The sequence below is a fragment of the Pecten maximus genome, chromosome 3, assembly GCF_902652985.1.
Source record: "Pecten maximus chromosome 3, xPecMax1.1, whole genome shotgun sequence".
Lineage (NCBI taxonomy): Eukaryota > Metazoa > Mollusca > Bivalvia > Pectinida > Pectinidae > Pecten > Pecten maximus.
Genome location: NC_047017.1, coordinates 52833834 through 52850085, shown reverse-complemented (window position 1 = coordinate 52850085; position 16252 = coordinate 52833834). Strand labels below are relative to the sequence as shown.

Here is a 16252-nt window from a genome sequence, read left to right as displayed (position 1 = left end):
AAAGTTAATGTTTGACATTTGGACAAAATAATCAAGAAAGGAAAACATACATTTCACATTTACTATGTGACTCTTGTTTCCTTCCACCTCCATATTTCCTGGTCTAACAGAAATGTAAATACTGGTGCAATATTCATTTGTTTATTTTGATGTTTTATTTCTAAATCTCCCCAATCAAGATCTTCACTTTGTCTATGCACATCGGACCAATTTAAAGTGACCTTGACCTTTAATCCAGTTAGGAGCTCGGAAAACTCATATCAGTTGGTTTGTGTGTTAATTGGCCACATAACTTCTAAGTGAAAATCCCAGTTGAGTGGTTTGTTACTCCCCACCTGTGGCAGTCAAGTTTCTTGTTAGTTACACTTCAGAAAGACACTACTTCATCAAAATCACTGTAGACAGCATGCAACATGTGACTGTGTTGTACAGTGAGGTAGCCACTATCTACTACAAACAGTCCCTGCTTCAAAATAACACTAGCTGTTCACGGAGTGATAAACTCAACAAACTATATTCTAGTGAACTTGATCTTTCATCAGTATCATTTATTTCAGACCAATTTTGCTTTATAATGTAAAACAAAAAACTTAAACACTAAAAAGATACAAAATTTGCCATGACCTTAACCCAGTGACCTTGACTTTAAATCAGTTGATTTCTTGTAAAATTCTGACTAATTTTAGTTTATAAATTAATGTTGTCACAAAAAGGTCATCAGTGAAAAGAAACAAAATTGGACCTTGACATTTGATCCAGTAAAATTGACCTTTGTTAGTCAACTCCTTGTTAAAATCCAACCATCAATGCTTCATATTGTCTAAACAAAATGTTCACCAGTAAAAAGCAACAAAGTTTCACCTTGGCCTGTAACCCTGTGACCTTGACATTACAGGTAAGTAGATTTCCTGTTTAATTTTAACAAACATTATTTCATAGTGTCATAACTGAATGTTAATTAGTGAAAAAGTAAATTTGACCTTTTACCATGACTTAACTTGATGACCCTTAAGTTTTGGTCAGTAGACTGCTTGTTTAATTCAGAACAAATTTGCTTCACCATGTCTTGTGTTTACTAGTGAACAAATGCAAAAACTGGCCTTCACCTCTACCCTGATGGCCTTGCACTTTGGTCAGTAGATTCATTGTTTATTTCTGAAGTTTTGCTTCATCATGTTATTACAAAATCACTGAAGAAATGCATAATTTGACATTGATATTTGACCTTGACCTTTGATTTGATTATGTTGACCTTTAGCTTGAAGACCCTTATTTGATTTTGAAAAACTTTGCTTCATTTCAAATATTTCAATATTTCAGTGAAGAAATGCAAAATTTGACCTCAACATTCACCTCTCACCTCTGACCTTTGATCAGTAGACTCCTTGTTTAATTCCTAACAACTTTGCTTTTTCAGTGTCATAACAAAATGTTTATCACTGAAGAAATGTATAATTTTACCTTGACCTTTGACCTTGACCTCTGATATTGATCTCTGACCTGATGACATTTGGTCAGTAGACTCCTTGTTTAATTCTATACAACTTTGCTTCATCATGTAATAACAAAATGTTTTTAGGTAAAAGGATGCAAAATTTGATCTTAACATCTAACCTTATAACCTTGACCTTTGACCTTGATTTTTGAGGGGAGTGTGCATTATTGTGAACTAAATATCATGACCAAGTTTCAGGTCAGTAAACATTATTATAGTCAATAGCAAAATTTGTGGACTGACAGACAGACAAAGTGATTACTATAGGACACCCATATCTTCAATATGGACCATAATAGATTTCTAACATTTGATATCATTAAGATTGCATTATAAGAAGATTGCTGGCCCACAATTGACCTTTGAGGTCAATATGATATTATACTAACCAGGTAGAATCAAATATTAAAACAGAGGGTAAACCATGGAGTCAATATTTAAGACTCTACCAGGTGAGTATAGCAAATTGACTGAATCAAATGTCCTTAAATTTTAGATAACTATAACACTTATTTGTAAGAGTAGAATTGCATTAAACTAACCTTGATAACTTGAGGTTTTTATAGTAAAACTAATTTCCATGAGGTAATACTTACCATAACTTAAGTATGCAAATAAATCACTTACACCCATCTTTATAGCCCCCAAAACAAGATTTTAAAAATCCCGCCCTCCCTACTGTCACGTGACCAGTATCTTACAGATAAAGCAATTGAGTGATCTCCCTTTCTCAAAATATTTATGGAACCGAAGGGACAACCAGGAGGATGAAGTAAGGGGAAGAATAATGGATGGGACTCTATAAAATTATGGTAGGTATTACCTCATGAAAATTAGTTTTACCATAAAAACCTCAATTTCATTTCAGTAATAATTACCACAATTTTAGCATGTGATTTCATCTTACCATAAGGGAGACTAACAGGTAGGCAGCCCAGGAAGAAGGCAAAGCAAACCAAAGATAGACTCAAGGTAGCTTTGCAAATAAAAACAAGTTTCATGCAAAATTTTTTATACAGAAACCAGAAAGCACTATATGAAGTTTTAGGTTGATTGACCCAAAGGAAACTGGACAGATTTACTATTTATTTACAGTGAGCGTGACTTTTGAACCTGAAAAGCAATCCCAAGCAAGCACTTTTGACAAGGAAGTACTATACAGAGTTTGAGTTTAATTGGTCCAAGGGAACTTGAGTTATCAAATGGAAACCAAGTTTCTATTAATAGCAACAGTGAACTTGACCTTTGACCTTTGTACATCAAAACATAAAGCCATCCCAAGCAAGCACTTCCTATAAGAAAGCAATGCATCAAGTTTGAATTTGATTGGCCCAAGGGATCTCAAGTTATTTTCTATTTATGGTAGCAAGGACCTTTGACCTTTGAACCTGAAAACCAATCCATAGCAAGCACTTTTGGTAAGAAAGCACTGTGTGAAGTTTGAGTTTGATTGGCCAAAGGTAACTCGAGTAATTGCATGGAAACCAATTTTCTATTAATAGAAACAGTGACCTTGACCTTTGACCTTTGAACCTTAAAAGCAATCCCAAGCAAGCACTTTTGATAAGGAAGCACTGTATGAAGTTCAAATGGCCAAAGGGAACTCAAGTTATTGGACAGAATCCGTCGACACCAACGACGCCGACAACACCGAAGATGTTGACGCAGACATAGTAATACATATGTCACCTTTTCAAGGCGACACAAAAATGGCAGCTTCCTCCACGTATGAAGAGCAGGTGTACCATCGAGATGCCTGATCGCACGAAAAATAATACCCCTCTGATTACTGTGGAGGCACAACCACAGACTAAGCAAACACCACTGGTCTAAAAAAGTACAGCCCTAAAAAGATGTCAAGGACTGGAGATAAAAATCCATGAAGGCATTCTGTCCTGGGTAGTGGACATGACATCCTGAAGGAGGAGCTGCTGAGAAGGGCCCATGAAGTAACAAGGGCAATGAAGTAGCAAGAGCCTAAACCCGATCATCAGAATGGTCATACGCAAACTTGATGAACTGACAAATCCATCTGGAAATGGACAGGGAGGAGATATCCTGCTGACCCAGATTAATGGAAGACCCCATGGAAAGTAACAGGCTTCAAGAAGGCTAATTTCAAAGGCATCTTCTATCTCAGGAGGTGATGACCCCTGCAAGGTGTTGGCCTTCTCAACCTGAATCCTCTTCACCAAATGTGCTGTGGCGATGCCAAGGGGGCAGTCAACAACTGGAAACGGTAAGGTTCATTGACTGGGTGGTTCTTCAAGACTTAAAAACGCCCAGCCATCGAGACATTGACAAGCAAAGACACCTGCAAACCTGCCAAAGCTCTCAATGCTCCAATTCAGGGCAGAGATTATCCTGTCCTGAAGTTCAGCCTGCTCTGTCTTAGAAACCCTATAGACAAAATGTCAAAATGTCTAATATGACAGAATTTGGATAGAAAGATGCAGCAGTCTCTCTATCTTATGTTGCTCTTTAGAGCCAAACACAACCTGATCCACTGACCTATTGGGCCAAGCTGCCAGCTCTCTTGATTCCAGCCTAGCTAGTTGACAGACAAGCAGACCATCATGCATGGTGTAGTCAGAAAGAAGCACTCCTGATAGGGTCACCAACACTACTCAGTAACCCAGCAAACCTAGGACAGAGGATTTTTCTTCAGGACCCCAGACTGGGCAGTGGCCAGAGCTAAAGACACAACAGTGCCTTCCGCCAAAGATTGGTCCAACTGGGCAGAAGCTCTAGGAGCTACCAAGGAACCTAAAAGTGTAACAAGTGGACTCTGGGATGGATGGGAAGTAGATGAGCAAACCTTATCCCCAAGAATCCAGGGAACATTAGCCCTAAGGGCCCGCATAAGGATCAGCTAAGACATCTCTGTGAGGGGAGAACAAAAATCAAAGGATTTCAGGCAGTAAAAGCTATGGGGTTAAAACCATATCCCTGAGGAAATGGGAAAGGCCCAGTGGGTTGGGAGTAACCCCAGATCTGGTCAAACTGACTCACTTGAGACTGGGGATGGCCATTCAGTCAAAAGTACAAAGGTGGACCGCCACTCCCGCCAGATGGAAAGCCTGACAGGCTTGTTTGTGCGGCCTGATTATGATTGCCCACAGGTACCCTTATACCGAGCCATGGGAAAAAGGCACCCAGAAATCAGCCGCTTAACCAGCAAACCTTCCCCGTGGGAAAACCTAGGAAACCCATACCAGAACACTTTGGGCTTCACCTAATAGGATAAGGGCCAGATAACTGACCAGGATAAAAGGATGGACCAGAATCGATGCCAGGATAAGCAGGCTGTGCACAGTGGAAGTGGACAATCCCCGAAAGAAAATCAGGGTAAAGGCGCCAGAAACCAGTCTATAGACCAGCAAAACCAGCAAGAAAATCAGGTGGAAAAGGCGCCAGAAACCAGTCTTCTGTCCAGCAAAACCAGCAAGAAAATCAGGTGGAAAAGGTGCCAGAAACCAGTCTTCAGACCAGCAAACAAAAAACAGGAAGAAAATCAGATGGAAAAGGCGCCAGAAACCAGTCTTCTGTCCAGCAAAACCAGCAAGAAAATCAGGTGGAAAAGGCACCAGAAACCAGTCTTCTGACCAGCAAAACCAGGAAGAAAATCAGGTGGAAAAGGCACCAGAAACCAGTCTTCTGACCAGCAAAACCTGAACCAGAACATGGGTTGTACCTAAAAGGACCAGAGCCCAGTAACTGACCAGGATGAAAAGCTGAAACAGAATTGATGCCAGGATAAGTAAGGTGCTCATCACTAACCCCAGTGGAAGTGGACAATCCCACAAGAAAATCTGTTAACCCAGGATCTGAACTTTGAAGAAGAGGCCCGGCATCAAGACTGCCCCCATCGACAACAACATCAAGACTGCCCTTATTGACAACACCATCTTGATAGCCATGTGCAGTGGCTGAGATTACCTACTTGAAGGCATGCTTGAAAGCTTAAGGGAATTTTCAGCCAATTCGACTCTGCGTCTGCATACAGATAACCAGGGTTAAGCTGTCCCTCTTCTACTCCAGGGAGCTTCTGAAGAGGAAGAACTGCCCTCCCATCATGAGACGAACTTGAAGAGAGGAGAGGTCCTGAGATAGACTCAGAGCCAGTCAACACTCCTAATAGAACACCGAGTTCCCTCTCTTACCAAGAAAAGAAAATGAATCTTTCCTGTGGGAAGAAGAGAGTCACCAAAGTGCTCCTGTCATGAAGGTTGTTGTGAGTACAACTACCACACTACAAATACCTTCATGACAAGGACGACATTGGGAACAGGAATCATGTGAGTCCAGTTCTCCATAGATGGGAACACCCAGGAGCTGAACCACCTCATAGTACCGAGTGAGACATCCTCAAAGCACACAGAAAACAAACAATAAGATACATTTTACGTAAAACAGAATGAACATTACATGCAGAGGAAAATAGGAAGAATGAAAAAACAACCAAAAAGTCAAGACAAACAGCTAAAGAACAAAGTTGCAATAGCAACAAACTATGAGCCATCAGCCATCTGCATGCGCCAAATAGGAGGAAGGGAGATCACTCTGTTGCATTGTCTTTGAGATACAGGTCATACGACAGCAAGGAGGGCGAGGTTTTTTAATCTTAATTTGGGGGCTACAAAGCTGGGTGTAAAAGATGTATTTTCATACTAAAGTTATGGTAATTATTACTGAAATTGAAAAGGAAATTTACACTGGGGCATCATGATGTAACAATTTTTAATTCTATTAAATCTGTGTTTCTAAAACTAGAAACATCTGGGTATCGTTTCACAAAACTTTGTAGCCTAGGAATGTTCGTCAATATTTTCGAAAAAGTAACGCAAAATTAACGAAGTTCGTAAGTCCGTGTTTGTAAATTTGTTCTTATCTTACGTCAAAATGGTACATTCTCCTTGTAAAAATATACCTCTCTAACTGATGTAAAAAGGACGCCACTTTTGAGGTGAAAATGTATGCCGCTCCTAAACCTGTATATGCAGACTAGGAACTTTATTTTGTCTTTCAAAACAACCATATTATTAAGTGAAGATAAAATTTTCTGTAAAATTCCAAAATCATATTGTGTATCATGCGGTAAAACAAACAGTAACAACACAATTGATTTTACTCACTGCTTGCAGATATACGCAATACTCTTAAAATAGACTAATATTATTGTTGGTACAGTCTGTGAATAAGCGTGCAATTGGTTGCATGACAATAAGTATTTTGCCAGCATCCCTCCTTGACATTTAAATCTTCCAACGTGAAACAATCGCTCACAAGGCATAGTTGTTGTTTTATGCTAATTTGTAACCGAGTATGACGTCATTTTCTGTTGAAAAGGACATGCTTGCATACGATTTTAAATGGTTTTTGGTAAGTTACAATAGGGTGGATATGGCGTAAACATATGCTTGGCTTTTGCGTAACTTACGAACAGTTGTAAGTTACTAATTTTTGGTGAAAGTCTTAGTATTTAATAAATATGACTTATGCAAAATTCTAAGTTACAAAGTTTTGTGAAACCATACCCAGGTCACTATCTGAAAATATCAACTGCCATGTGACCATGTTTTAACCAATGAGAATACAGGGGAAATGAGACAGAGAGAGAGAGACAGACAGACAGAGACAGACAGAGAGAGAGACAGAAAGAGAGAGAGAGAATTACCGAAATGAGTACTTTATATATAAATTATATTTAAAGACATAATATGCAAGTAAAATGAATGTGAAAAAAAGTAGAATGACGTGCGCAAACCCTCCTGTGAGAGGTTATATTGGTAATATATCTAATTAGGTATCCCTAACCTCTGATCAAAAATGTAATAGCAATAGTATCCAATCAACCCTACCATTGTTGTTTTTTTTTATTCTGACGGCCTTAATTTTTGATAGATTAACATAAGACAATAGAATCTTTGATTAACATTTTACTAAATTCAATACAAATTATTTCAGCCTTACCTTATTAAATAATCCTAATGCCGCCTTGACCGAACTACTTTGAACAGCACTCTGACCACGCTTCATTTTGACCTCCATGTCTGTTAGCTTCATCTGGAGCTTGCTTATTGTAGAGATCAGTTTCCTTTGAACAGCTTCAATTCTTTTACCCACATTTGTTGGTTGATTTTTGTGAATATTTATCTGCTCAAAAAAAAAGAAATAAATGAGAATTCCATTGGGCTTACCCTAAAAATCTGTCAAAAACCAGATTGCGATTTTTCTGAAAAGATGAAGTCTGGACTAGTAAAGTTCAACTGCTACATTTGTTGTATATCTCAATTCATGAATATTTTATCTTATCACCAATTTTCAAAAACCCAAACAACATTACAATATACAACCTCACTTTACTTCTGTCACAGACATATTCATCAAGAATGCATGAAGATAAAAATAATATTCATTTTCTCTCATACTTCCCATTCATGCAATTTTCAAATAAGTGGGACCAACCCATTCATCGATTATACATTGTTCATGTATATAAAACTGATTCTCCTTCACCCAAGGATACTTCAGACCAAACTCTTATCATTCTCACTGAAGACATCTTTTTAAGAATTTGTAATTATTTCACTATCCATGATTTTTGTACAAACTCAGAGAGAATTGGGGTATTTTTTTTATCTGTAACATGATTAAAATAACGAAAGAACATTACCATAGTCTTCTCATCAAATTTGTCTTGGTCATTCTTAATAGTGATAATATTAAGAGGGGAGGCATATGATGGAGAACTAATGATGTGATCAAGCTCACTAGTCTTTGCTAATTGTGCAATAAAAACAAGAATCTGAATTTACCACAAGCTTGCTTATCCTCTGCATATCCCCTGACAGAGATTTGACTTGTCTAGACAATTGAAGTAGTGCATGCTTTTGGAGTCTGTTATTGCTGTATTTTGATTGCATTCTCTTCTCCATATTGGACAAGGAATCTCCAAACTGTTTCATTCTGGATGTCAATATCCGCTCCTTTCTTTCTATTGCAGACAGTGACTTCAAAATGGTTGTAGAAATTTTTGTCATTTGCAAAATACTTGGAATTTTCGTCTGAAACAAAAATTAATGAAATTAAAATTAACTACTTTGCTTCATCAAAATAAAACAGAACTTTATTATAGGAAGACTGACCAGAAATTTCAAAATCAAAGAGTTTCGAGAGAACGCAAAAGTCAGCTCTGTCTTCAAAACTTTTACAATATGAAACATCACAATAATCAAAGGATTTTGACAAAATTGCGAAGGGTTATATATAATATGTATATTTCTGTATATTGTGTTATGTTCTATCAAACGTTTCTACTGTTTGTAAGTGACCCATTCCTATGATAAGTTCATGATAAGATTAGCCAGTTAGAGGTGAAAATCATTTCATGCAATGTACAAACTCTGACTGGTGGAATTTACTTCTAGCTTAGTAGTTTGGGTGTCCTAGAGAGCGAGACGTCCATTGTGGACAAAAGCTAGTCTACATGATTTTTGTATGTTTGTATTTCTAGCTACAGCCTATTATATTATATTACACATCCAAAATACTGGTACATTTTACTAAAAAGCATTAGTAAAACATTTTGGAGGAATGACAATGACTGATGATCTGGATAAACCTTTGTTTTCAGGAGTTCTTGGACAGATTCCACTAAGTCTGCATTAGTAGATCGGATTCCATCTATGTTTGACTTGAGACTCTGGACAGCCATCTGGACATTGGTCAAGTCTTTGATGACCGAGGCTACCTCACGCCGATTGCCCCTCATTTCGCCATCAAGTCTAGAGTTAGTCCCAGCCAGCTGGGACAGGACATGCTTTATACTATTAACATCTCCCTGCCATCGTCTATTTTGTACAGACTGCAAATTAAAAGAAAGTCTTAAGCTTTTGTCGAATTATGAAACAGGCTTAAAGATATACAATACATAAAGATATAGACCCTTGTGGACTATTTAACTTCCATTTGGTAATCAGAACAATGGATTGGGTTTGGGTGAGGGTGGTGTAGCAATATAAGCAAAGAAAATACATACCATCGGATCAGACATTTTTGCCAAAGCCATCTTGATATTATGTATGGATGTTTGCAGATTTAAGATAGCACTGTGAGTATGTCCACGTCCTTGGCTCTCTCTACCAAGTGTTGCTGTCAGCATGTCAACATTGTGATGTAGACCGTGGAGCTGATGCCAAAATGTTTTCTGTGAGTGAGCCAACGAGGCCATACCTTTAGAGATCCGAAACTGAGTCTGTTGCATATCATCTGAGTTCTAAAATCAAATTCAAATTAATAAAATGTAGATTATATGCCTGATTTCTGTCAATAAATTATGATTTGCTGAAGTCATTAAGACTTTCTCTTTCAGTACAGGAGAATGAATTGAATTCTGCTTGAACATAATTTACGAATTATGTATCAATCAATACATTGGAATATTCCAATTCCTAAACACAGAAATCTTCACAATATGAGAAAAATGTAAGGCCCCATGGTAAAATGTACTCTAACTGTACATGTGTATTGACAAGTAACAACTCAAAACTACTTTATGTGACTTGCTTTTTTCCTGGCAACAAAACTTCGACTATTCATGATTTTTAAATAACACATCAGTTGATTTTATTAGAGTTAACTTTGAGTCATTAGCACCAAAAATAATATCAAGATCACTCCTGTTAGAGACTATTTCAAAAGGGGTGAAACCACTCACAACTATAAGGCTAACAAGATACCTAGATCACTTTGTATCTGTGCATCTCTAGTAAATTTTCTATCAATTATGATATTTAGACAATTACTTACAAAAATCCTCTTATCATGCAGATAGGAGGACAACCTGTTAAGCTTTCTGTCCAGGTTTGATGTGCTGTGTGACACTTTGGCAAGCTGTCGCAAAATGCTACTGTTGAACAATTTCACATCTTCCACGTCACTTTGCAACTCTCCTGACAAATGTGCAAGCCGTTTGACATTTGACCCTAGACTTCCTGTTGATGACTTGACAGATTGTACATTTTTTGCAATGGTTCTCTGTGATTTTTGTAATTCTGACAAATCGCCGCTGATGTCCAACACCTGAGAGTGCAACGACCTCAAACGACCATCCAAAGTTACTATGGCCTTAACTTGTTTTACCGATTGTTTTTGAAGGGTTTTCAGGCCACTTGATTTTTCATCATCTGTCTCTGCCAAATTTTCCACCTTTCTCTGTACATTCTGAAAAGATAAAACCAATACAAAAACATTATTTTATTATTTAAGCCCTGTAAAACACAACAGATGACAGGTATTGCATAATTTGGAATTTTACAAATTTAAAAATCTTACTTTTAGTTTGTCAATGGATTTTTCAAGATCCTCAAACTTGCTCTGCATAGTTGACTTTTCACTTCTGCTGGATGACCCAGTTTTACTAACTAAAATCAAAATCAAATAGTAAATACATACAGTTCATTCCTATCAAAGTTTTTCTGTTTCATTCTCTATAAAATTAACAGATTATATTTAGAATAATAAGTAAAGATGACCAGACAACATCCGCAGGAAGATCTTCAACTGGTTTAATGGTTTACAATATGTTTCGGCATATTAGGTATGCCGTCCTCAGAACAGTGGAACAATTCAAAATACAGGACTTATATAGTACATCTGCCTAGCAACTACACATGTTGTTTACAGTTGACGTCATAGATGGTACACTGGTTACAATGATGTAGATTATATTTAGGTTTAACAGGAGGAAATATTGATTTGATCATAAAACATTTTTATTTTAAACACCCAGATTCCAAATAAAATTGTGTATGAGAATCTGAGACTTAAACCGTTTTGTGTGGAAATTAGTGTTGATCTCTTGAATATTGAATTTGTCACCCCTAGAACTGCCAACAAGTTCATGACTAAACTACAAATTTGGTAACATTAAATAAAATATGAAATAATTTCAATTTGGAATGGGGCCCACTATTGGCCCAAAAAAGCACTCAGAAACAGCCCTGTACATAACAAATTGTTTAACTTGTTTAATTTTAGTTTCTCGTGAATGTATATACTTACCTCTTGGCTTGCCATTGACCATATGTTTAACCTTGGGATGATCTGTTTCTGACAGATAACAAGTCTTTGTGCTGTTGATAAACTTGAAAAATTGACATTTTATCGATTTTTCAGAAACACATGCACTTGCACATGTATCCAACGTCAGACCATCTTTTCTCACAAGCCCAGGAGAAACTAGCACCTCCGCCTGACCATGGAAAATGGCGTCGGTCAAAGATGCCTCTGTGGAAGGAAAATTTAACAACACACATGAGAAATACAGTTTAAACTGTGCAATTGAAAAAAAGAGGGTTTCTTATTCTTCAAATATATATATTATATATTTGTATATCAGTGAAACCTGTCCAACCTGTGTTGACTAATAACACTTGGTATATACATATATATATTTCTCTTGGTACAACTACAACAGGAAATTAAAATCTATATCTTCGGATCACCAACACATAGTGTATATGATACATTGTGCTAATAAATAAATTTGTATCCTCCATAGGATAAGTACCTGGATACTAAAACAGGCCATAGGATTAGTATCCCCCCCATAGATAGGAATTGTATCCCCCCTCCCCCCCCCCCCCTCCCCCCTAAAATTTATCATTAGGTAACAATGTAAGAATTTTGAAAATATTTTTTTTATCGTTTAACTGCCTTAAAAGGTTGAAAAATAAAATCTTATCATATAATTTCATTTTTTTGATCAACCCTGATAAAGTCACTGAAGCAGTGATAATTGAAACTTAATGAATATAAAGTCTGCCCTGTGTCACCTGGGGAAAGGTCATAGTGACAGAGTGTCGTTTTAATCATTATTACCTAGCTATCACCCGGGTGTCTTCTCACTTAGCCAACATTCTGAATTTTGAGGTATACATGCAGGTAAGGTATTTTGTTGGCCAAGTGATACTAGGTGTGAAAGGTAGAACAATAGGAGATAATTACAGGTAAGGCTATAGACTGCTTCATAAAACTTCACACTTTAATGAGGATGTCATCGTGATCTATTTCTAGAATTGATAAAATATACCATAAGAATAAAATAAAATGTATAGTAAGAACAAATACGGTACTTAAAGAGCACGCACATGTAAAACAGAGTTGAGCTACTCAACCTTAAAAGCCGATGTGGAACTAAAAACTTAATTTCTCCAGTGAAATAACTACAAAGTTCAATCAAGCTGTCTTTGTATCGATTTGAAAAAAGATATGAATTCACGTCTACATTTAAATTTAAATTGTGTAGTATCTTACAAACATCACCTCATCAATGGTACTTGGAATACCACAAACTTCTTCACGGCAACCTTATATATATATTTCATTTGGTTTCTTTTCTAAATTTGTTATTTTGTTAAAAAAAAAATGTACACACAAATTTTAGTAACATTGCATGATTAAAGATAATTGTACTTAATACACCTTAATTATTAAAAGCACAAACAATTTAAACTTGAAACTATAGAGATGAAGCTAGGTTTCATAATATATGTGGATTAATCAGTAAAGTTTAATCATTTACCGCAAACATCTAAGATTTATTATGATAAGTAGCCAACATAATTTCATTTAAATCTTTATATATATAAGTCATATTCAACTTGTCATTTTCATATTTTCTTTTGTGAAAAGTAAGAACAAGCTAAAAACTTTTACTAATTCCTTTCCTAAAATATGATTACAGCGTTAAATCATATATATGCCATCCAGTAGATAGTGACAGTCTGAGTGACTGGAAATATACGAGAAAGAATAGAATTTCACAGGAAATACGGAACAGTGTTGGATTTGACAGGAAGTCAGAAAAGTAAGGTATTGGATTAAATAGGTTTCACTGTACATCGTCGTTATGGTGGATGATTATGATTACTGATTTTGTGTACGTGGCGACTTGTGAGGGTTATCTTCGTCGTTATGGTGGATGATTATGATTACTGATTTTGTGTACGTGGTGACTTGTGAGGGTTATCTACAGTGGGCTTTATATATATTATAATATATTATTAATGAAAATTAATTTGTGTTTTTCTAAAGTTTATACCATTGTGAAAATGTTGGGTATCCCTGTCTGCTAATTAATTAAATCTAATGATTCACGAACCTGGCATTAATGTATAAATATTTCCATAGTTGTTCAGGATGATTTTCACTTTTAGAAAGACAATCATTAGGAGCAAAGTACAGGTAACTAAACTAAATTATGTTTTTTAATTAACTGATAATAATGTTCAACCAAAGAAATAGACAAATAGATGATGAACGCAAATTCTAATCAGAGTAATAACAAAATGATGGTCTCTGACTTTTGCACTATGTACAGTAGTGTCACATAATTGTGTTTGCAAATTTTGATTATACCATATAATTTTATAACTTTACAATTTATATGCATTAACATTTTTTCAATAAATTTTCATGAATTTAATAATAGGCTGATTTTAACCAAACTTTGCACATTGGAAGATAATTGGTTTGAAGTTCCATTTCTGCATTATTTTATCTGGTGCCACTACCTAAAGAAATCAAAAGTTATTTACACTGTGATTTTTTTGCAACATCACTTTGACATTACAAGAATATGAAGGAACATGGAATTGTAGGAAAATTGGTCTGTTGTTGATTTTTATTTCTTTAATCATAATAAAACAACAGTGAATTAAGTGACTATTATTTGGGATGGAATGTTAAATATTTCCCTTCAAAATTTCATTAAAATCCATCCACAACTGAAGTAAATAGAATTGACAGATAAAAAAGTTGAAAATACAAATAATTTCAGAGGTAAATCTAAGATTTGGGGAATACTTCTGTAACCCTGGTAAATACTAGCCGCAATATACCATTCAGCTAGAGAGATGAGCGTAAGACTAGTAAGCCAGAGGTCCCAAGTTCGATCCCTAGGGGAGACAGTGATTAAATTCAAGTAATCATGTGCTCTGTTATATTGGCACCCTTGTAGGGACTCATTGCTGTTACCCCTTGAAAAGTCGAGGACCAGTTCTTTCCTGGAGGGGGAGTATGTAACGCAGGTAAAGACTAGCCGCAATATAGGTCTACTGCTTGGCTAGATAGGTCTTCTCTTTAGCTCGATCGGTTGTCAGTGTAAGACTAGCAAGCCAGAGGTTCCAGGTTCAATCCCTAGCGGAGGCAGTGATTTAGATTTAAGTAATCATGCACTCGGTTACACTACAGTACCCATTATGAAATTCAGGGGAAATGTAGGACTGTAGTGTCTAATTATTCTTCTTTGTTATAACTCTTACATATTTTATCAAAATTTGGGGGGTTTCCCCTGTTTCAGAGAATATCTCCCTGTTTTATGGGATTCTTGATTGGAAATTTGTTTTAATTAAATGGGGAAACCACCATCAGTGGGGAATATATTTTGGTGGTAAAATTGGTCTAGATTAACCCCTGAATTTATAGTAAAATTACAGTATGAACTCAATTTTATTGTCACAGACTCACTTTTGGATGTGACCGATTACACTACCAGTAAATGTCTACTGTATGTAGTATCTGTGAAGGACATTGTGGGGTTTAAGTTTTATGTGTTTTAGGCCATATAGGCCTACTGGTCCACTTTTACTGTTGTATAACCTTTGGAGACAGTGGGTTACTGGGTGCCATCCAATTATGCTATATTCCAATTCTCACCAAAGCATCATCAATCAAGTACCCTGGTTGGCAAAAACTTGTGGTTACCTTAAAGTTGTCCTGACAAACACTCCTTCTGTAGAATATATTTTGGCTAATCAAGGATAAAAATGAACTTTTATTTTTTTTGCTACACAAACGACCTAGGGTATTCCAGTAAAGCGAAAAGATGAATGTAGCAAGAAAAATCAGCCAAACATTTGCTTCCAAGATTACCTATCTCAATCCCATGATGCTCTTCTCAAAAAATGATCTTGTGTTGCAGTAAAAACTGTATCTATCATTGATGCTTTTTCTATGCGTTTCATGTACCTATAATATGCAAAAGGGTGAATAAAAAGATTTTAAAACTGAAGAAAAAAAAGTTTACCCATCTCATATATCATATTTCTGTGAACTAAGGGATTGTACCATTACTTGTTCTCAGAATATGCACAGTCTAGATCGAATGCTAGGTTGAAATTCAGCTGCTTCAAAACACGGCCTACTCTAGAAAAAAATCAATGGCGATTTTTGGTCGTAGAAAAACTCACCAGGTCCGCTGATAGCGCTTAAAAGCACTATTAGGGAGAATAAAATGTTCCCTTTTGCAATGTACCATGGTCGGTACATTTTATCTTCGTGCTACCTCCAGTAATAAGTGGATTGTGTTTGCTTGTTTCTAGATTGGCGTCGGTGGGTAAACGTAAACAACCTCGAAAACGTCGTTCCGGTTCATAATCAATTCTAGTTATGACGTCATACACGTCACTATTCATGTCGCGCGAATCTTGGCGGAATATCTGTGTGCTTGATTTATGATTGGTTATCATTTCCTTTTCCACCTGTAGGCCTGCGTATTTTCTCAACATTCATAATCACCCGCCCAAAAACTGGTCTCAATCTACCAGAAAAAAATAGCTAGAGAAGCGACAGCTCGTCTATCAGACTTGATAATTTGATATACGATCTTTTACACTTCTGAAGACCAGGCCCACCCTATATAACGTGATAGCCTACCCAACATTTCTGAACTCACTCTTAACTGGTACAAGT

At 36.4% G+C, this 16252-nt stretch overlaps 1 protein-coding gene across 4 annotated transcripts in view; it reads right to left on the bottom strand.

The window, feature by feature from the left end:
* The window catches only part of LOC117324550, a 46092-nt gene extending 30152 nt beyond the window's left edge, over positions 1 to 15940 (bottom strand). For all 4 annotated transcript variants that reach the window (XM_033880460.1, XM_033880461.1, XM_033880462.1 and 1 more), the window contains exons 1-8: positions 15751 to 15940; positions 11561 to 11785; positions 10832 to 10920; positions 10307 to 10720; positions 9537 to 9773; positions 9120 to 9362; positions 8314 to 8562; positions 7469 to 7651 (exon numbers count right to left, since the gene is read on the bottom strand). In XM_033880460.1, coding sequence (XP_033736351.1) covers positions 7469 to 7651; positions 8314 to 8562; positions 9120 to 9362; positions 9537 to 9773; positions 10307 to 10720; positions 10832 to 10920; positions 11561 to 11785; positions 15751 to 15829 — 1719 coding nt within the window. In that variant the 5' untranslated portion in view covers positions 15830 to 15940. The remainder of the gene's footprint in view (positions 1 to 7468; positions 7652 to 8313; positions 8563 to 9119; positions 9363 to 9536; positions 9774 to 10306; positions 10721 to 10831; positions 10921 to 11560; positions 11786 to 15750) is intronic.
* Between the last annotated feature and the right edge of the window lie 312 nt (positions 15941 to 16252).